General features: G+C 45.8%; 1 protein-coding gene across 1 annotated transcript in view; it reads left to right on the forward strand.

Moving 5' to 3' along the window:
* Positions 1–21,422, forward strand: part of STARD3NL (STARD3 N-terminal like) — a 34,660-nt gene extending 13,238 nt beyond the window's left edge. The window contains exons 6-8 of the mRNA XM_075586645.1: positions 1,897–1,995; positions 9,367–9,437; positions 19,134–21,422. Coding sequence (XP_075442760.1) covers positions 1,897–1,995; positions 9,367–9,419 — 152 coding nt within the window. The 3' untranslated portion in view covers positions 9,420–9,437; positions 19,134–21,422. The remainder of the gene's footprint in view (positions 1–1,896; positions 1,996–9,366; positions 9,438–19,133) is intronic.
* Positions 21,423–21,841: the final 419 nt, after the last annotated feature.

Below are 21,841 nucleotides of genomic sequence, written 5' to 3' on the forward strand. Positions count from 1 at the left end.
TTGACGCCCCCCCCCTCCCTTTGACGCCCCCCCCCTCCCTTTGACGCCCCCCCCCCTCCCTTTGACGACCCCCCCCCTCCCTTTGACGCCCCCCCCCTCCCTTTGACGCCCCCCCCTCCCTTTGACGCCCCCCCCCCCTCCCTTTGACGCCCCCCCCCTCCCTTTGACGCCCCCCCCCCTCCCTTTGACGCCCCCCCCCCTCCCTTTGACGCCCCCCCCCTCCCTTTGACGCCCCCCCTCCCTTTGACGCCCCCCCCCTCCCTTTGACGCCCCCCCCCCTCCCTTTGACGCCCCCCCCCCCTCCCTTTGACGCCCCCCCCTCCCTTTGACGCCCCCCCCTCCCTTTGACGCCCCCCCCCCTCCCTTTGACGCCCCCCCCCCCTCCCTTTGACGCCCCCCCCCTCCCTTTGACGCCCCCCCCCCTCCCTTTGACGCCCCCCCCCTCCCTTTGACGCCCCCCCTGCCTTTGACGCCCCCCCCTGCCTTTGACGCCCCGCGCGCACACACTGACTGACTGCCGCACGCACGCACACACTGACTGACGCGCACACAAAGCCTGACTGACGCACGCACACACTGACTGAGGCACACACTGACTGTGTGTGCGTCAGTCAGTCTGTGTGTGTTTGTGTTTCTGCCTCAGACTCACTGACGCGCGAGCAAACACACAGTGACTGACGCACACACGCTACATGAAGCTGTAAAGGAGGGAGGGAGGGGGGGGGACTGGATTGATGTGAATGGGGGACAAACAGAGAGAGGGGGGAGGAGAGAGAGGAACGGGAACATTACATCCCGGGCAACGCCGGGTCTCTCAGCTAGTATATATATATATACTTGTAAAAATCATTATCCCTATTTCATTCTCACTTCATTCTGCGCATGCATATTTCGCCAGCCCTGGTGTTATCTTCTGTGAAAATGTCCCATACATTCTTTAGCTTCTGCTTTTCTTTGGGATTCTTATTCTTTCCATTGTCCAGTGTTCACAGCTCCTACCAAAATAATCTATTTGGCATCTATGGGGGTCCAGTTGAGAGATAGGGGTTGTTTTTCTGGAGATTTACTTCCATTCTGTCTTTTCGATACAGCCCTTTTGACCTCTGCTCTGTTATGGTCTAGCCTCATACTGAACATGAACCCTTTTTGTGCAGGAATGCAAAATCAATAGTTCACCAGCTCATACTCAGTCTCTTTTATGGGGGTTCCACAATCCAAAGTTAAACCGTTTCAAACTAGTTACTGACCATTAGTGTCACTATTACCTGCTGGATGACTGGATCGGTAAAGTCTTTTTTCACAGCTCTGGTTATTTGTGTTGGTAAAGTATCTTTAGCATGATATTAAAGATTGCCAATCCTCATCCGTCTTAAAAATTCTACATGTACTTGGCAGGCGGTACATATATATATATATATATATATATATATATATATATACAGTGTTCGACAAACCTATACATTTGCTCGCCCCGGGCGAGTGGATTTAACCCCTGGGCGAGTAAATATTGGCCCAAGCAGCACACGTTTGGTACTAGGTGGCGAGTAGATTTTTTTGTGTGGCGAGTAGATTTTTTGGTGATTTGTCAACCACTGTATATATATATATATATACACACACACACACACACACACACACACAAAGAGACAGGCACTCTAATGCAAAAAAGGGTGGTATTTAATGACTCAACGTTTCGGCCCATGCAAGAGCCTTTTTCGAGATATATATAACAATTGACAAAAAATGCAAATTAGATCATTTCAATGGGATACACAGTAATCCTTTACTATTACATCTTATACTCCTGTGTTGATTGTTAACCCATTTACTAGTTTTGTCTTGTCACTACAATGCCCTGATTGTCATAGTGAATAGACCTCATTTTGTGTTTTACAGGACGTTTGATGATACGAAATGCTTCTGAACGAGCCGCCCTTATACATCCGGCACCCATGTCCGAGGGACAGTTTTATTCCCCACCTGAATCTGTGGCAGGTAAACAGAGCCATTTTATGCAGGTGTTTGATTGTACCGAGGACCACTCTGAAGGGGCCCCGCATCGGCAAAAAGTTTGGACAACATGAAACAGGTGGCCGAAGTTGGCTCTTGGTGGGACCTTGTGGGAGGACCTGACACACAACTGATGCCTAAGCATACAAAGCAGTGATCAATTAGGCGCTTCCACAAAGAGTGGTCACTAATAATACAGTGATCAATAAATCAATAATAAGTGCTGTGATACAAAGTGTACAATATAGTGCAAACAATCAATGTGCATACAGTAAATCAGTGCAATAGTGAAAATGAAAAATAAAGTTGTGACTCCCTGCTCTAACCCTCTGATTGGGCCTGTCTTCACTGGTCCCAAACACTGCAAACCTTCTCAATATCCAGGGGGAGCATAGGGAGAACATCAACAAAGATGAGAGAAGAGGCTTTCTCCTGACAACCTTTCCAAACAAACCATACTTGTTCAGTCTTTTTCTAATTGTACTGTCATGAACTTTAACATTTAACATGCTAACTGAGGCCTGTAGAGTCTGAGATGTAACTCTTGTTTTTTTTGCAATTTCCCTGAGCTTTGCACGGTCTGACCTTGGGGTGAATTTGCTGGGACATCCACTCCTGGGAAGATTGACAACTATCTTGAATGTTTTCCACTTTTGAATAATCTTTCTCACTGTAGAATGATGGACTTTAAATTGTTTGGAAATGGCCTTATAACCCTTCTCAGATTGATGGGCAGCAACAATGGCTTCTCTAAGATCATTGCTGATGTCTTTCCTCCTTGGAATTGTGTTAACGCACACCTGAATGCTCCAGACCAGCAAACTGCTAAAACTTCGGCTTTTATAGAGGTGGTCACACTTGCTGATGATCAATTAATCAAGGGCATTTGATTAGCATCTAACATCCTATGGAAGCAGTAAGAGTATACTTAGTTTTTCACACATGGCTTCTCCATTTTGGCTTTATTTTTGTTAAATAAATCATGACACTGTGTAATATGTCCTGTGTTGTTGTTCATCTGAGGTTGTATTTACCTAATTTTTAGACCTGCTAAGTAACAGATGATTGTTATTATGTCCTGATATGTAAAACCATAGAATTCAGAGGGTGTACTTTCTTTTTCACACAACTGTATATATAATGAGAAAGGCAGCTTAAGCTGCTGTTAATAATGGCTAATTATGTGGTGTTTAGCATATTAACTAATACTCATATTTACTAACACGTAGTTCTGGATTGTGTTGTCGATTAGCACTACTTTGTAAATATGGGCCTAAATGCATACAGTGTAAATATGGGCCTAAATGCATACAGTTGTACTAAATGTGGTAAGTCTATTGACATGAATTATGTACAATATACTGTAGATGTTAATATTTGAACTTCACTTTTTTGTATTGCGTAAAACTAGAGGAGATGGCTTCATCCTTTATGCAATGGCTCCCTCTTGTGGCTTGTTTAGAGTATTTGCAGAATTCAGTCAATAAAATGTTAGAAGTGGCCATTGATGTTTCAGTATATCTTCTTTGATCATATTGGTCCAGTACAGAGTATCACAACTGCAAAACTAAGCATAGGATTACATATCCCATAGCAATTTGGCCAAGATTCAATCAGGTCATTGTTAATCATTAACCCCTGAAAGCAGTATTCCTATGGGCATGTTTATTGATTTCCATGAGGTCTAATTCAATGCGGTCTCATTCCTTGTCAAATTAAATAGTACATATAAGGCATAATGTATAACAGACCATATACAATGCACTTGTATTTCCATATAGGGGATGAAATATCATCTTATAGATCTTTTTTGTTTTGAAACAGAAATACTTTTTTGAGTTGTGTGGAGCTTCTGAATTATTTTTCCATTTAAGGTACAAGTTTCACATCCATACATGAGCATGGGCAAAATAAACTGCTTAAAACCTTTCCTCTTGAGTCTTGAGGCACAGAGGAAGATTCCCTTGAAATAATGCCTTGTTATTTCCGAATCCGCTCCATCCATCATTATTCTCCTGCTGAGTTTATTCAAATGGTTTCCCTCATTGTTACTACTATTCCATTTATTTCAATCTTTGCTGAGTTGACGCATTTGTTGAACATCACTTTAGTTTCGCTGAGATTCACCTGGAATCACACGTTCTTTCTTGCTTCGCTGAGTTCTGCGATTTGTTGCTGGAGCTCTTCTGGACTTTTGGCAAAATAACAATGTCATCTGCAAATTACAGGTGCCTCAAGTATTCTCCGTCGATTGTGATTCTTTTTCTTTCCAAATCCAATGTATTGAACATTTCATGTGTTGCAGTGAAAAGCTTTGGTGACATGGTGTCTCCCTGCCGCACTGTTGATCCTTGCCTTGCTTGTATCTGCATGTAATCTAATGGTTGCATTCTCGTAAATGTTCTCTGTAATATCAATTTGCGCTTCAACACTGTCTTCGTATTGGGCAGTGGTTTTCAACCTTTTTTTGGTTAAGGAACCCCAATTGAAATGAAATTCTGGGGAACACCAACCCTCCCTCCCCACCTGTCTCTCACCCCCGTCTCTCGTCCATCCGCCATCCCACTCGCCCTGTCTCTTGGTCTCTCCACCCTATCACTCTCTTTCCCCCCTCACACTCACTCCCTTACGCTCAGTCTCCCCCTCTCTCTTCTATACACACAAAATCTCCCCTTCTCTCCCCCTCTAACTTACAAACACACACACTCTCTCCCCCTCTCATGTACACACACGCACACATTCTCTCCCCTTCTCACTTACACACACACACACACTCTATCTCCCCCTCTTACCTACACACACACACTCTCTCTCCCCCTCTCACTTACACACACACACCACTGAGAGCACGTGCTCTTACCTGATTCTTCCTCTCCCAAGTTGACGCGACTTTCGTCGCCGGCAGGAGCAGGGAGAGGAAGGATAGCAGTGACCAGGCAGCTGCTGCTGAACTCGGGAGCTGCCGGGTCACTGCTATGTGGGGTGCCGCCACTCCGCCGGGCTTGGGACAGCTGAGAGAGTTTCCCAGCTCTCCCCCCTGGGGGCCACGGAACCCCTGAGGGGTGCTTGGGTTCTGCGGAACCCAGTTGGAAATCACTGGGTAAGTGTAGGGGGTTAATTTAAGAGGTTTTAGCACTTAGGATAGAGGTTTTAGGGTAAGGGCATATGGTAGGTCGTTTTAGGGTACGAGGTTTTAGAGTAAGGGGTTAGGGTAGGGGATTTTAAGGTAAGGGTTTAGGGTAGGTATTTTTAGGGTAAGGGCTTAGAGTAGGGGGTTTTAGGGTAAGGCTTAGGGTAGGGATTTTAGGGTAAGTCATAGGGATGGGATTTTTAGGGTAGGGGGTTTTAGGTTAAGGGCTTAGGTTAGGTTTTTTTAGGGTTAGGGTAGGGATTTTAGGCACTTACCTTAGCGGCGAAGTGGCCGACAGCGTCAGGTCCTGGCGGCGTGGTGAGTCCAAATGTCCTAGCAAGGGGTTAATCCCTCCGCCACTCCCGAGATGCCTAACCACCCTCCCCGGGGAAACTACCCCCCTAATCCCCCCCCCTAAACTCATGGCCAATAGCCCTATTAGCCAAATGTGAAGCATTTAAATACCCACCTGCAATAACCATTATTTTTTTTTATTTTTTTTTTCAAAAACCAACTACTGGTGGGCAAAGTGATCTCTTTATGCATACAGTTTCTATGTTACTACGCATCTGAACATTGTTGCTGTATTGTACATATAGTTATGACCTCAGTGGTAACACTGTATCATGTAGAAATACTGTAGCATTCTCGATAACATCGACAAATTCTTCAAGGTCACAGCAATTCTGATCTAAACAGGTCAAACTGTGGTAAAACCAGTACAAAATAATTGCACCAGATGTATCACAGGAACAACCCCAACTGATTTTAATGGGATTTGTTTGGTTCGATAAAAGTGGTTCTATTTTTTGCACTGGTTCTGCTCCAGTTTTGTAACCAAAAGACCTTATTAAATACATCTATGTATTAACACTACAATCCAGGGTACTGCTTATACTTTGATGCTATTTATCCCTAAATAATAACCTTTTGCCTGCCCTATAGATGTACCTGACATGTCACAGGCCCTGGCTCACCAGTGGCCCTATTGACAAACCAGGTATGTCATGGAGTCGCTAATGCTGCAAGACCAGTGGCTGTCAGGGGCTGTGAGACCTGTGTCAGAGAAAAGGTTAACATTGGAGGCAGCTGTAATCACTGGGGATTCTCGGAATCTAAGGGAAACCACTGTGGCGTTAACAGGTGTTAAGTGGTCCAGAGAGAAATGTTGTTTGTGTGGCTTGTAGAACTAAACCCAAAAGGAAAAAACAAACTGTCAAGCCACAGCAAATTCCCAGCGAGCCAGTTGTTCTGAATTACAGTTTGTAGGAAGTATGGGGTGGGGAACAAGCTATGGATTTAATTTTACCACAAGCTTTTTTTTTTTCCATGTCTCATTAGAGCAGTGTCTGGAATGTTGTTATACTGTAAGAAAGAGTTCCGCATCGCTACGTACAATAGCTTATAATACATGCTGTAATACAGTATACTTTTGTTGGTTTACTGTTCTCTAACCATCCAAAAATGAGATATTTGTAACTTCCCAAAAAACCTGCTGTCCATAGTAGAGACGTGCAAATTTACCGAGATTCGCTTTGCATCAGTTTCGCCCAAACTTTTCAAAAAGTTCTAAAATTGGTGAAAAGGTGCGTCAAACATTTTTGTCCAAAAAAGTTCTGAAAATGTCACAGGTTTTTCTATAATGTCTAGTGAAATTGAATGTATATTTAAACAACCTTCAGGCTCTGAAATAGCGCTTTCTCTCTCGTAAAGACCATCGTTCAGGCTTTGGAATTGAGTTTGTCTTTTGCAGGGCGAACTGTTAGAGCACATTTTTCTTGAAAACGTTGCATGGTTCACTTACTTGGGCGAAAAAGCTCACACATCTCTAGTGCAATGGTGAGTTTTAATGTCTTATTTTAGAAATGTAAAAAATATTTTATATATACTGTATATACCTGCAGTATATTTTTTTTCTAATTGAGTTTGTGTTTCATTATTAGATTTTCTGGGTAGTTCTCTATTTTTGATACAATATTTATATGAATAATATATTCAAAGGTACTATAAAAATGACGTTATTTCAAACTTCCAGAGAACTGATTTATAATTCAGTACTAATATATAAAACAAAAAATAAAAAAAGTAGTAGTAATCTGCCCATAAAAAAGAAACATTTTTTTTTATACCAGTGGGGTATTTAAAAGCTCTTGCACACAGTCTTTAACATATTCTGCCCATTTTACAAATAGGAAAAATATATACTGTATGAGGTATTCAATAATGTAATGGACTTGCATATTTACTTAACAAATAGGTGTTTATTGATCTGACATTTCGGTTCACGAGGAAACCTTTCTCACGGATTATATATATATATATAGATATATATAGATATATATAGATATATATAGATATATATATATAATACTGAGTTAAGTTATGGTGAGTAAAAAAAAGTGACAAAAACCCTCCACAGGAAAGCAAATATGCAAATATAGCTGTATGCTCATCTGCATGTCTTAGGCAGGTCTGCAACCCCGCCTTTCCCCATTATCACCCAGCATACAGCACTTCCACTGCAGCAAGGCTCATTTGCATGTCATTTCCCAGAATCCCTTGCTGCAGTATAAGTGCTGTATGCTGGGTGATAATGGGGAAAGGCGGGGTTGCAGACCTGCCTAAGACATGCAGATGAGCATACAGCTATATTTGCATATATATATATACATACACATATGTACTCTTTCTAATTTGCGCTCAACCCAAACACAACTGGGAGAAATAATGGATATACACCACAAAATATCAGTGTTAGGCATAAAATAGTTCAAGAAAACTGATAGATGTAGAAAAAAAAAATTTTTTTCCCAGATTCCTGTATGTTCAATTTAACTAAAAAAAAAAAAAATAGAAGAGCGCAGAGACAACTCTCATAGTGTATACAATGTATTCCAAAAAATATATTAAAAGATGAACTGTGAATTAATGCACTCACATTTGTACGTCCTGCTAAAAGAACATCTAACCCGATCTGGGTGAATCTACGTCGGTCTGGGTTTCCTGACGGGTCATCCAGGAAGTGACGTCATCTACTGGTAGACGAAGATAGTGCAGGCACCATGGAGAGACGCCAGGACAGAGTACACTGCGTGTGGCTTGTCTCCAGAGGATTGCTGGGTTCCATATTGAATGCCAAATCGGGTTAGATGTGCTTTTAGCAGGAAGTATAAATGTGAGTGCATTCATTCATTGTTCATCTTTTAATATATATATTGGAATACATTTTATACACTGAGAGTGTCTCTGTGCGTTCTTCTTTTTATATATATATATATATATTTATTTATATATATAATATATATATATATATATACGCACACACAAACACTTGTTACTGTATTTAAAAACAATGTAAGTCTAACTACTGCAATAGTATTTTTATATACATAGGGCAAATGGTTCCTGTGGTTCTGGAAAAACATAGTTTATTTTTAAATGGTTCTGCAGTTCTTCAAAAGTAGAAGACCACTGATGTAGGCAGCTTCACAGGTCAATTCGCCACTGTGAGACCAATATCTCAGTGGTAAAGTGATCAGCTTATTGAATAGGACATGCATACTTAAGTTGAGGAAAAATGCTCATTGACCTCCAGGGGATTTACATATTTGAGAAAACTTCCTCGCTCCTCTCTCCACAGGCATTTCCCCCTGTTTTCACTGCCTCTTCACCATGATATTTTCAATATTGAATACTGTGAAGCTGTCTTCACCTTTTTTAGGGCCTTATTTATAAGGGTAGAAGTGGCTGCTAGAAGTACAATTGGCTGAAAACTGCCATTGACGTAAATGGCTGTCTCTAGCAGATTGCAGTGCGATTGGCAGCATCACACCCTTTTTGTTAAGGCCCTGAAAGCACACTGCTGTCACTCATCTGCATCCTGTTACCAGTTGAAGAGTTCTACCATATACTTTACACGGTACTACTGTATTTGCACATGGGATCACTGCAGTCTGCGATGACCTACCTGTATTTGAGAACCATTTGAGATATTTTAGGCACGTGTTTCGAGATAGGTTGATGGGTGGGTGTCTATCAGTCTTTATTTGGATTCCTGGGCTCCAGATTCTTGATCTGCAGCCTAAAGCCCTTTACTCTTTAACAGTAAAGAAAACATTTAGATGCTACTTAAAAAGTCAAACTCGCTCCAAAATGGTTATGAAAGAGGCTGCATGGAGGTTGTTACAGACAAAATATTAAGATAGCTATCTTCTTTTTTTTTACAGGATCTGATGAGGAGACAGAAGAAAATCAGGACAGGGAAAAACCACTTGAGTAGTCCAATGTGAAATAAACGGCAAGTTTGCACATACCTGTAATATAGATTTCTCCTTGTTCATTCTTTTTTTAAGAACTGTGTACTGTATATGAACCTCTGATCTGAAATGTTATCTCACCCATGCATAGGTCTATAAAATTCAGCCAAGACACTCGAAATCAGTATCTACTATATCTAAATCTGGGAACAAACACCAACTTCACACCGGTTAACAATTTGGACTGTAGTTTAGAATGATGTCTATACTACCGATGTACAGTTGCAGATGTTATTACTACTATTAACACAAATTATAGGCTAAAGCAGTTCAATTCCCGGCATTATTGAAATCCTTGCTCTCTGGTTAAAATTCCAGGCATTATTCATTCAGCACAGTGGCAGTATTCATTTAATTTTCATTCAGCAATGCCTGAAATTTTTGGCAGCTTGCCAAGTTTTTATTTCTATCCAATCAGCTTTTCCTTTGTCAGAACAGCTCTAAGACAGGGCAGGGGATTGGTCAGGCGGCAGGAACAGATCTCAGACAGAGTAGGGGATTGGTCAGGAAGCAGCAGCCAGGCACCTCTGTGCACAGAGCTCAGTGCAGGTCACAGTTGAGTTGAGGAGGGAGAGAGTATTTGTAGCTGCAAAGTAAGTGTCTGTCTGCAGAGATTGTTTGTAGCTGCAGTTTCTGTCTATCGTGTGTGTGTGTATTTGTGTGTGTCAGCAGCAGCAGCAGTAGTCTATTTTGATCTGGTTTTACTGATTGGCCTGCTGAGGTTGGGGGAGAAAGGAGCCTGAGGGGGTTGCCGTTGCGTTCCACTCAAAAGATCCGGAGAGCTGGGGGTGATAGGTGGGCAGGGCTCTCCGGTCTGCAATACCCCCTCGATGAAGGTGCGTGAGTCAGGGTGGATGGCATCTTTAATCTCCTGGATCAGACGACGAGGGACGCGGGCAGTAGGCAGACCCATACGGCGAGCACCTCTGCCCCTACCCAGTCCCGTCGTTCGTAGTCCAGGACATTTCCGACTCTGGTCACCCGCACCAGGATTAGTTGGCGGCAGATATAGGGTGAATCCAACCTCTGAGCCCTCACTGCTGGATTAAACAACAGGGGCTCGGCGAGGAAACCAACCCCCCACCGCCGCCTGTCCTTTCCTGGTCCAGGCCCTTAGTAAGTCCCGGTAGTATGCCGGCAGCACCGAGAAGTCTCTACCTAACCCTTCGGGCTTGATGATAAACAGTTGCCGGTCATACCCCATATTGCGCAGCTGGCAAAGAAACTGGTCGCCAGCTGGCACCACGGCGGAGACGGATCTGCGAATAGGTATCTCTGCAGGTATTGGAAGTGGAAAGTGTGTATTTGGGAGTGGACACACACCACTCCCTGTCCACCCTCTTCCAGAGGGAGGCACGCAACACCCGCAGAAACCCAATGCTTCCCCATCCAGAGAAAGTCTAGCAACTTCCTCTGGATCTTGCTGACAAAATCAGGGGTTGGACCCATGGCTATCAGCCGGTGCCACAGCTGACTGGCCACCAGCTGGTTGCTCACCAGAGTCCTTCCCCTGAGGGAAAGCATTTTCGACAGATACGCCCACGACCCCAGACGAGCGATGACTCGTTCTTCATGATCACTGAAGTTTTCTGGGGCCGGGTTTTCCGCAGCAGACAGGGAGACTCCCATATACTTGAGAGTATCGCTCCCCCACGAGACAGTACGAAACGTGGGGGGCAAGGAGTCTACCTGTAAGGACCCACCAAAAGGCCGGAGCACTTGGACCAGTTGATCCGAGCTGAAGAGGCCGCGGTGTAGACCTCTTGGCACTCCAGATCAACTAGGTCCTGGGCCACGAGGAGTACGTCATCAACATAGGCCGACAGGACTACCCGCATGTCGGGCTCCCGCAGCACCAGCCCGGTGAGCCTCCTCCTCAGTAGGCAGAGGAAGGGCTCGATGGCCAGCGTGTACAGTTGCCCGGATAGGGGGCATCCTTGACGTACTCCCCGACCAAACGCCAAAGGTGCCGTCAGGGACCAATTAATCTTCACCAGACACTCTGCAGAGGCGTACAGCATCTGGAGAAGTCCCACAAATTGTGGGCCAAAGCCAAACGCCTGCAGGGTCTGTATGAGGTATCGGTGATCCACCCTGTCAAACGCCTTCTCTTGATCTATGGACAGGAAGGCGAGTGACAGACCAGTCCTTTGCGTGTGGTGCAGCAGGTCCCGGACCAGAAAAATGTTGTCATGAATGCTCCGGCCCGGGATAGTATAGGACTTGTCGGGGTGAATCACCTCTGCCCGCACGGACTTGAGCCTCAGCGAGAGCGCTTTGGCTACGATCTTATAGTCTGTGCTGAGCAGTGAGACCCGTCGCCAGTTAGAGATCTGGCGGAGATCCCCCTTCTTCGGCAGCAGAGACACTACTGCTCGCCGGCACGAAAGGGGCATCTCACCGGTCTCCAGGGCTTCGGCCAGGACCTCGGTGAAATCAGGTCCCAGCATCTCCCAGAAAAACTGGAAGAACTTCACAGTCAGCCCGTCTAGTCCCGGCGCTTTTCCGTGGGACATGAGACTGAGGGCTTCAGAGTGCTCGGCCAGATTCAATGGTAACTCAAGCCGCTCCCTTCCACCCTCGCTGACTGTGGGAAGCCCCTCCCATAAGACCCTGCATGCGTTCGGCTGGATGGACTCCGGAGAGAAAAGGTCTCCGTAGAACCTCCGGGCTCTGTCCCGGATGCTCTCCGGGTCCATCAGAGGGGTACCGTTCTCTGCCAGCAAGCAGGTGACATGTTTACGGTTTCCCCTCTTTTTCTCCAGCGCGTAGAAGAGGCGCAACCCGCGACCCATCTCCCGAAGGAAGTGGATGCGGGATCGCACATACGCCCCCGAGCTCTCTGGTCTTCCAAGTCTCGGAGAGCGCACTTCCTCTCCACGTACACACTCTGCAGGTATTGGTCCCCTGCCACAAACAGTCGCTCCTCGAGATCGAGCACCTCCCCCCTAAGGGCCTCGATCTCAGCATCGCGCTGTCTGCTAGCACCTTTGGCGTGCTCCTGACAAACGAGGCGCAGATGAACCTTGCCCACATCCCACCACTGCTCTAACGTGGCAAAGTCCGACCTGCAACCTCTCCAGGCCATCCAAAGTCCCGGACCGATGTCGCGAACCCCTTGTCCTCCAACAACATATTGTTGAAGTGCCAATAGGCGGCCGAGGGCGCTGCTGGTAGTAGCACCACCGTCACAGACGCACAAGTGTGGTCCGAAAGCGGCACCAGCCTAATGGCACTGGACTGGGCTCGCGACAGGCTGTGGTTGGATATATACAGTCTGTTGATCTGGGACCAGGACATCCGTTCACCCATATACACCCTAACATGGGTGAACTCAGTGGATGACCCGAGATGTTGTTCTCGCCAGACGTCTACCAAGGAGTTGCGGACGATGATCTCCCGCAGGGTCGACGCAGAGTACGGGTGTGGCTCCGGACCATTCCGATCCAGAGCCTCGAGGGTGCAGTTGAAATCACGCCTGGAACAACAGCTTTGGCAAGCAGCAGCTCTGGCTGAAAGGACTCCGAGAACAGGGTCACCACCCCACTAGATGATGAAGTGAGGTGGCTGAAGAAGACCCTGCCTCGCCACTCCAGATGCCAACTGTCTTCAGCCTCTGGAGTGGTATGGGTTTCTTGTAGTAAACTCACAGAATACTCTCCCTTCTGTAAAAAGGAGAGTACATGGAACCTGCGAAACCTGTCCCTGCAACCATTTACATTAAGCGTACTGATGCTCAAAGCCATTGGTAGTCAGGAGTTTTCCTTGTGCTTCCCACAGGCGCTCAGGGTGCTGAATCCTGAGTAGCCATGTGGGCTCGCAACAAGTGGTAAAACTTCCGGGCGCGAATATGGTCAAGGGACCCGGAGTTTTTGGCCCTGTGGTTGGCCCTCATATATTCTGAGAGAGAGTGGAGAATGAGTGAGGCATCCTTCCACCTCTCGAGGGCCAACTGCACCTTCATATATCTCTGCCCGTAGAGGGTACTTTCCAGGAACTTAGCTAGTTCCTGGGCAGGGATAACGGGGGTCAAGGAGTCCACCAACTCCGCGGTGCCAGAGGACTCCTTCTCACTGAGCAACAACTCCCCGGGCTCCTCTTGGCTGATGATCTCAAAACCCCCACCCTTCCCTGCGGGGGTTAATTTTCTCAGCCTTAGAATGGGCCCCCCCTTTAGTGTTTTCACGGGGGGGTCCATAGTACCCTCTACGTTTGACCCCAGGGTGGAAAGTTCAGGGGCAGCTGGTGGTGGTTGGGTGGAGGCAGTGGTCCCCCGAGTGACCTTAGGGGCCACAGAGGCACGCAGTGCCTTGACCGCCTCCTCCACCGCCACCTGGGCAGATGAGATATCGCAGGGGCCTGCAGTAATTGTGAGAGGGTTCTCCGCGGCAAGCACCCCATGGGGAGGGTCCAGCCCAGCAGGCGCCTCCAGTAGAGAGCCCAACGTAGACTCCTCACAGAGACAGCCCACATCACACGCCTCCCCGATGTAATTTGGAGCGCTCGCCACAACACCCCCACTCATATTTGCCTCCCCCGCTCCATCCCCCACACCCCCAACCACTCCCTTAATCCCACTCCCAGAGTCATCCATGGGGGTCAGCCCAAGTTCATCCCCCTCCTCCGGTTACATGAGCTGGGGCGTAGCCTCAGGTGTCCCACCGAAGGCGGCACAGCCGGAGGGGGATCCTGGCCGACCCCCGAGTCCCCGAAGACAGCTGCATCCGGTGTGGTAGATCTACCGAAACACAAGTCCCCGGGGACTACCTTCCAACTGAGAGGGGTATTGGAAGGATCCCCAACGTCTATGTCCAGGGGCAAGGCCTCATACTGTTGAGCACTCTGGCCTTCCACCCCAGAGACGCTGGGTACCTCCCCTTCCCCTCTCACTTCCTCCAGATCCCCAAGGGGGTGGGGCTGTATTTTCGTGGGATCTGAAGTGGGATCCGGCCCACGCTGGCTGATCCTAACCAGTAGGCCAAACCAGGCCATCCTGTGCGGAACTGTAGCTATGTTCCGCTTCGGAGTCTTCAGACGGTGAACGTAGTACAGTTCACGCTCCTTGACCTCAGCCACCCTCTTGTCAGTTTTAAACTTCTTCCTGGGGATTGATTCCCCAGGAGAGGGTGCCGCTGCCTCCCCAGCAGGAGTTTCCTCCCGCTCCCCCGCACCCTGTACGGTGCTTACATTGGGGGTAGGGTGTTCTTGGGGGGAGACAGCAGCAACAGAGGGTGGCTGTACCAGGGTGGCCTTTTTCTTCTCCCTCTGGTTTGTGGGGAGAGGTGCAGACGTCACTGTCCGAGATGGGGCAGCTGACATTTTCTACGGCCCATGGGGGGACCTGAGCCCTCGAGGGCCGCACTGTGGTGGACACAGCGGTACAGGGTGTCTTGGCAGAGGGAGGAGCGGGTGCAGGAGCTGGGATAGGTCTTTTGTTCCCTTTGGAGCAACTCCTGCGAGCGTGCCCCAGCTCCTTGCACAAATAGCAACTAACCTCCGTGCCATAGTACAACGTGTACATGATGCTCTCGTAGGGCACCCCAAAGGACCCCTTCCGCAGTCTCTGTGCTCCCTGGCAGCAGCAGTTGTACCTGCTGCCTGAAGGAGAGAACGTGCCTCAGCGACCTGTCCCTGCAGCCCAACGATATTTTTGTTATAGGAGACTTGATATCTCCCAGGGCTTGCAGGTGTGGGCGCATGAGGCTGTCTGGGAGGAAGGGGGGCACATTAGAAAGAATTATCCTAGTGCCCAACCCTTCCATGGGTTCAATGGGGATGTAGGTCCCCCCTACAACAATACCCCTCTGCACCAGGGTGTGGGTGGCAGCCAGCGTACGGAGGAAGAAAACGCCCTTCCCGTACATCTTGCTGGCTGCCACCACTGCAGAGGGACCCACTACATCCGCCACAGCCCTCACATAAGCCACAATGCCCTGGCTAGGTGATATTGGGCACCTCACCCCATGCTTCCTGCTTAGACATGGTGTGGCCCAGCGTTGTTTTTGCCGGGGTTAATACCTGCAGCTGCCACCTGCGCCCACGTTGTAGCTGGGGCTGCAGGGGTTAAGCTACCAGCAGGAGCTGGGGGAGGTGCGGCCAGGGCACTGGATGTACCAGGTTGAGGGCTTTGGCCATAGTTGGTACTCCCAGGGACCTTAGGTCTTGGGGTCCGGTGCCCAGGTGCAGCCCCTGTTGACCTACTATCTCTTCTCCCCTTAGGCATGATGTTGAAAAGCCTCTAGGTTAGGGGAGGAGGTAGTGCCCAGCGAGAGAGGTGCAGAGAGGAGCTGTCCCTTTAAGAACAAATTAACTACCTCTCTGCTATGGGAGGAAAAAAGTCAGCCTTTAAAACGCTGCAATTTTTTCCTTTCCCTCCCTTATTAATTCCTCTCTCCCTAGTAAGGAGCTGCACCACAGTATTACTTTCTTTAAAAGCACAGAGCTCCCAAATCCAAATGAAAAACAAATCAACTTTAAATAAAAGTTAATAAGGCCTGGGACATAGTGCCATTGAGAGTGCTGAGGCGCGCTGAGGCTCAGGGAAAGCGGTGCTTTCCCTGGCCTTACACTGCATGCCGTCAGGGGGCGGGCCAGTGACGTCACAAAGCTGGTTCGCCCTCATTGGGCGAACCGCTCACGTGACCGGCCCTGCGCTCCGGCAAGCGGGGAAATTTCAAAACTCCTTCAGACTCACGCTTCCCCAAGCGTGCTGACGCGTGCGCGAGCCCCTGCTAAAGCTGCTCTCATTGCGGCTGCAGGGGCTCAGTGCCGAGCAGCAGCACGGGTCAGCGCATAAGCGCTGACCATGCCCGAGGCCTAAGAGAACCAAACAACCAGTGGTGGGGGAGGGGAGAGGGGTTGAAGCTGCAGTTACCAGCCCAGCCAAAGTACAGCTGTGCTGGCTTGAATCACTGCTGCCCCTGTGTGAAAACAAAAACGGTTTTTAAACACCAAAATTAACCCCAAACTCTCTATAAAACACACAGTGTATTCCCATACTGTTCCCACACCAAAATATATCAAGTGAAATTAAATCAGAAGACAATAAACCAAATTTGAAAGCAAATGTTTGGGAGCTCTGTACACACGCTTCTGAGTGGGAGTAGCAGTAGTAGTAGTGTTTGTGGGTGTAGCTGCAGAGTTTGTGTGTAGCAGCAGATTGTGTGTGTGTGTTTGTGTAGAGCTGCAGTGTGTGTGGTGCTGTTGTGTTGTATGTGTGTGTAGCATCAGCAGCAGAGTTTGGATGTAGCTACAGAGTTTGTGTGAAGCAGCAGTTTGTGTGTGTGTGTGTGTGTGTGTGTGTGTGTGTGTCAGCAGCAGCAGTAGTAGTAGTGTTTGTGGGTGTAGCAGCAGGGTTTGTGTGTAGTAGCAGCGTGTGTGTGTGGCTGCAATGTGTGTGATGCTGTTGTGTTGTATGTGTGTGTAGCAGCAGCAGAGTTTGGATGTAGCTACAGAGTTTGTGTATAGCAGCAGTGTGAGTGTGTGTGTGCGTGCGTGCGTGTGTGCGTGTGTGTGTGTGTGTGTGTGTGTGTGTGTGTGTGTGTGTGTGTGTGTGTGTGTGTGTGTGTGTGTGTGTGTGTGTGTGTGTGTGTGTGTGTGTGTGTGTGTGTGGAGCTGCAGTGTGTTGTGTGTGTGGAGCTGTTGTTTTTGTGTAGAGCTGCAGTGTGTGTGTGTGTGTGTGTGTGTGTGTGTGTGTGTGTGTGTGTGTGTGTGTGTGTGTGTGTGTGTGTACACAGGGGGGCGGCAGTGTGTGGATATAGAAACCTGCAGTGTAAGTGTATATAGAGGTGCTTTAATGTATTTACCATTTTATTTTAATTAAAAAATCTATATAACTATAAAAAAAGTGTCTATTATTTATGGGAAAAGCCTACATGTAGCCTATAATAGTATTAATCCCCTCAGAACAGGGCATTACTGGCCAGTAATGCCCTGTTCTTCTGGGATTATTACTTAAGTAACACATTAAATAATGCATTCATTATCTCCTAAACCATTGTTTAGGCAAAAGATTAATTCTACGATCTTGACCCTTACCTTTAAGGCTATCCATAGACTAGTCCCCCATTACCTTCAGAACTGCCTAATCAGTAACACCCCCTATCGGGCCTAGGATTGGCCATCACCCTACAACTGATTGAGCCTTGGTTTAAGGTCAATAAAGCCGGAAGGAGAACTGTTTTAAGAACCCCCCCCCTCCCCCCGCTCCCCAAGACTGTGGAATAAGCTCCCTACTGTTTTAAGAAATCAGGAAGCTTTACTTCCATTCAGAAAGGAATGAAAAACCTTCCTTTTAAAACAAAGACGGGCAAACAGACTCTACTTCCCTGGCAGCCAGCTTTCCTGCTCCCATTTGTGTTTCCCGCCCTTTGTTGGTATTCCTCATTGTTCCCCTATATGTTTCCTTTCGGTGGGACCCGGTCGTAGGTCTGGGATGGGTGTCTTCCCTAAGTTCCTGCACGCGCTCTAGAACTAAGTTTCTTGGTGAGTCGCACATTAGAATTTTTTGGGGGGAAATAAATAAATTCTTTTCAATAGCACAGTTGTTAAATAACGCACCAGCATTAGGGCACTGCAACATGTTAACGTGAGCGGTAACACTGCTAAATCTGTATACATCCTGTAAAAAAAAATACGAAATGTAGTATCTTTCTAAAATAAATATAAAGAAAGTGTGCATGTTTTTTAACAGATTGTTTTCAACTTTCATATGTGGGTAATGTTTTTCTTCCCAGCTATACAGAAACATGTTTTTTTAAAGTAGTGGTAATCCATAACCTCAGTACCATTACACTTTTACAACTGCACTCTTCCCCTTTGAACCAGACGTGTTATGTATCCCATTCATTTCTGGAGCTAAGGGTTTGACAGCAAATCATCATGTTGGTTCTTAAGTCCAACAGTAGGATATCCATGTTTTATTGGATTCCATACACTTGTTGCTTAGTATATTACTACAGTAGCTAATGTGTGGCTTCTTCAGCCAAGTAACAGCCATACTATCAAGAGTTAGAAGGGTTCTCGGTCCACTCTCCAGTCTGGAGAAAGAGCACTCCTTTGGATCTTGTCGCAACAGCACAGTGGGCTATTACGCAGGCCCCACATGAAGGGAGGTTGCACATGGACTGTGTCCTGTCTGAAATCTATTGAAGGGCACCAGCAATCAACAAGGTGGCCGAAACCAGGAAGGTGATCTGACGGATTAGTGGGGTGTGGGCTTAGTGTGGATTGCTAAATAAATCACAAACGCTAAGCTCTTTTCCCCTTCCTCTAAATAACACAGGGTACTGTTTTTTACTAGTATAATAAACGTCGTAATTACAAATATATGTTATTTTACATAAACTTTGGAACACACATAGATCAGGTACATTGGAGGACACTTTTGCTTATTTCCGTTATCAGCTCTACTGAGGCTTCAATAGACCTTTGCTGTTTTTAACTGGACCAGTAGACTCAAATACCACTCATTTAGGGGACTGATATAAGCACAGCTACTGTATGCTTACTGTTTCTTTATATATGACGTATGTATAAAGGAAACGCATTAATGTTTTGTAAAGAGTAAAAAAAAAAGCTAATGGTTAGATGGCTACTGTAATTTACAGACACTTTTGGCATTGCTGTGAACATTTCATTATCATGTATGTTTTATCAATGTCCTCTTTTCTTTTTAGAGCTAAGGCTTGGCTCTAATGCATTTAGCCTAACTGGAAGAGACAAGAGTGATGTGTCTTCTGCCGGCATACTGGATCTTATTCTATTGGGAAGAGTTTACAGAAAGCAGAGCCAAATTAAGCCTTTGATATGAGTACACCTCACAAACACCATTGGCTTGCTATAAAAAATGAGAATGCAATATGGCTGCTAAAATGTCTACTTTCATGGAGGTGGCAGCAGTGACAGAAAATAGTTGCCAGATGCAATGAAACATGTTGGGGTACTGAAAACATACATCATTTTGCGGAGACAACTTTAAATTCAGTGTCTTAAAACTACCGGGACTTTTGAAGCGTTGAGTAGAAGTCAACTTGTTTGTTCTACTGGTATTTACGGTATATTTGGGGAGTCCAGTGCCTTTATGTACTTTATGACTCTGACTGCAATAAGAGCATGGATGGCTTGGTCAGCTAGTGACATAGCTGATGTCTTTGTCTTATGATGAGAAAAGAGAGGTTGCAGGATGTTTGTTAATGCAGACAGTGTTACTTGTGATACAGTATATATTAACATGGATCACCTGTCACTTGATACACATTTTGCATAATACAGAGGATTTTTGTATGAGGGCAATCTTGGAGCAAAGAACGTCATTTTCATTTTACGCCTCTTATAGTCAGTGTATCAAAGTCTTTGTTCCATTTTTTGAAGCAGGTGAATCAACTTGCGAAGGGTGTATTAAAAGGAAGGATTAGCAGTTATATGACACACAAATGATAAAGAGATACATCATACTTTGTGCCTCAGGGCATTCCCTTCTCTCCCTTCACTCTGTGTAAAACAACATGTCAGTTTAAATGTGGAGTTAACTTTGTACCCTCACAGAGCTTTCTCCTTTTGACACAACTGTGCACAGAAAAACACAATTTTACTGCTCCAAAATTGCATTAGTACATAGACCAGAGCGCATTAACACAGCTATTTCCTGTAACTCACTTACCTCTCGTATACAATACAAACATAAACACCCGTAATTATCAAGGTCTCCCAACTGCAACACTGGGGCAAAAGAACTACACTATCAAAACAAAAATTCCCCCTGTATAGTATGGAATCTTTTTCCTTGATAAATCTAATAGAGTTGTTTGGCTCCAGTGTTTCGGCCAGGGGCGTTTGATACATATCCTGCAATATCACCAGAGGGTATACTAGCAAATAACATGCAAAACCCATTACAGTATGCATAATTTCCTGTCCCTTTAAAATACTGTAATGTATACCTTGTACAGGGTGATATATAATGGTGAAGATACATTTGGGTTATAATACCCTGCTGCTCCTAAATAGCTATGACATTAAGTTCATGACATATGTTCAAAATATACATTACTGCTATGACACAAATCTGCTGTTGGCATGTAACTTCAACACAATGACTGAGAGGGATTCTTGGGATTTTTTCTATGTGATTTTGTCAGTTAGTTTGTTGATTTATTCTGTTAAAGTTCCTAATTTTATATTTTAATTATTGCAATAATGATTGCTAATATGTGTACATATGTTAACTAGGCAAATAACAAAAGGCTAATTAAATAAAATAAATGGACTGTGAACTTGTGTATGAGTAAGTGTATATATTTAAAATAAAAAACTATATTAAGGTTATGTAATGGGTATACTGTACCTGACTTCTGAAAATCAAGTGTTAAGGGTTTCTGACCAATAGTCTTTGCATACTTGTTAATCACAAATCATATCACATTTTTCTTCTGCAATTCTCTGATAGCGGCACATTTTAAAATGTAAAACAAATTAATTATACACATGTACAGTATGGGAAAGAACCACTCATTAGCTGAAGTATGACATACAATGTGCTTTGAGTAAGCAGAGCTCTCTCTTGTCACATGTTTAACCACCCATTAGCTTAAGTGTGCCATGGCATGTGCTTTGGGTGAGCAGAGCTCTGTCACATGTTTACCATATATATATAGTTGTTTACTACAAAGGAAGTGTGACTCATCAGTTTAAGTATGCAGTTGCTAGAACACTTAGCACTGATTAGAGGAAGCCTAACAAAAAATGCTGTAAATAATAGCCTAGGCTTGAGATAGTGCCAGAAGCTTCATCCATGGACCGTGCAGGTGCCTAAACAAGAATTCCCCTCGCTCTCTTGGGATCAGGCTAGACTGATTGGAGCTTCCCTGGGTGCTTGGAGCGTTTTCTTGTCGTACAGTATGCTGTTTAGCTGTGCAAGCTGTAACTGAGAACATAACCAAAGCTAAGTAAAATCCATTTTGATTACCTCTAAGACTATTTACTGACTCAGAGTGTGCAAGTTATTGGCTGAATCCAGAATCTTTGCATTAAATTTGGCATAGCCGGCAGAACTCACCCAGAAACTTACACGTGTCTGATGGAACAGAAATTTGATAGGAGTGGGGGAAACTGACATGTTTATTCATTATGAGTATTTGGTTGGTGTTATGTTTAGCTGTCGGCAACAGATTATGTTCAAAAAGAAGACAGGAAATATGGGGGACAGGGGAGGGAAAGAACGGCTCCATACCCGGGTGGGTGTCACGGAAAGGGGGTGGCTGGCCCGGTAATAAAGGGGTTACACGCCAGCTGGCCTCCCCTACCGTCGTGTGGGAGGTGAGGGGTTAACTATGATAATGGTTAAGTGTATTTTTATGCCCCTGCCTCAATACCAAAATGTATGTCA

The sequence above is a fragment of the Ascaphus truei genome, chromosome 2 (assembly GCF_040206685.1).
Source record: "Ascaphus truei isolate aAscTru1 chromosome 2, aAscTru1.hap1, whole genome shotgun sequence".
NCBI lineage: Eukaryota > Metazoa > Chordata > Amphibia > Anura > Ascaphidae > Ascaphus > Ascaphus truei.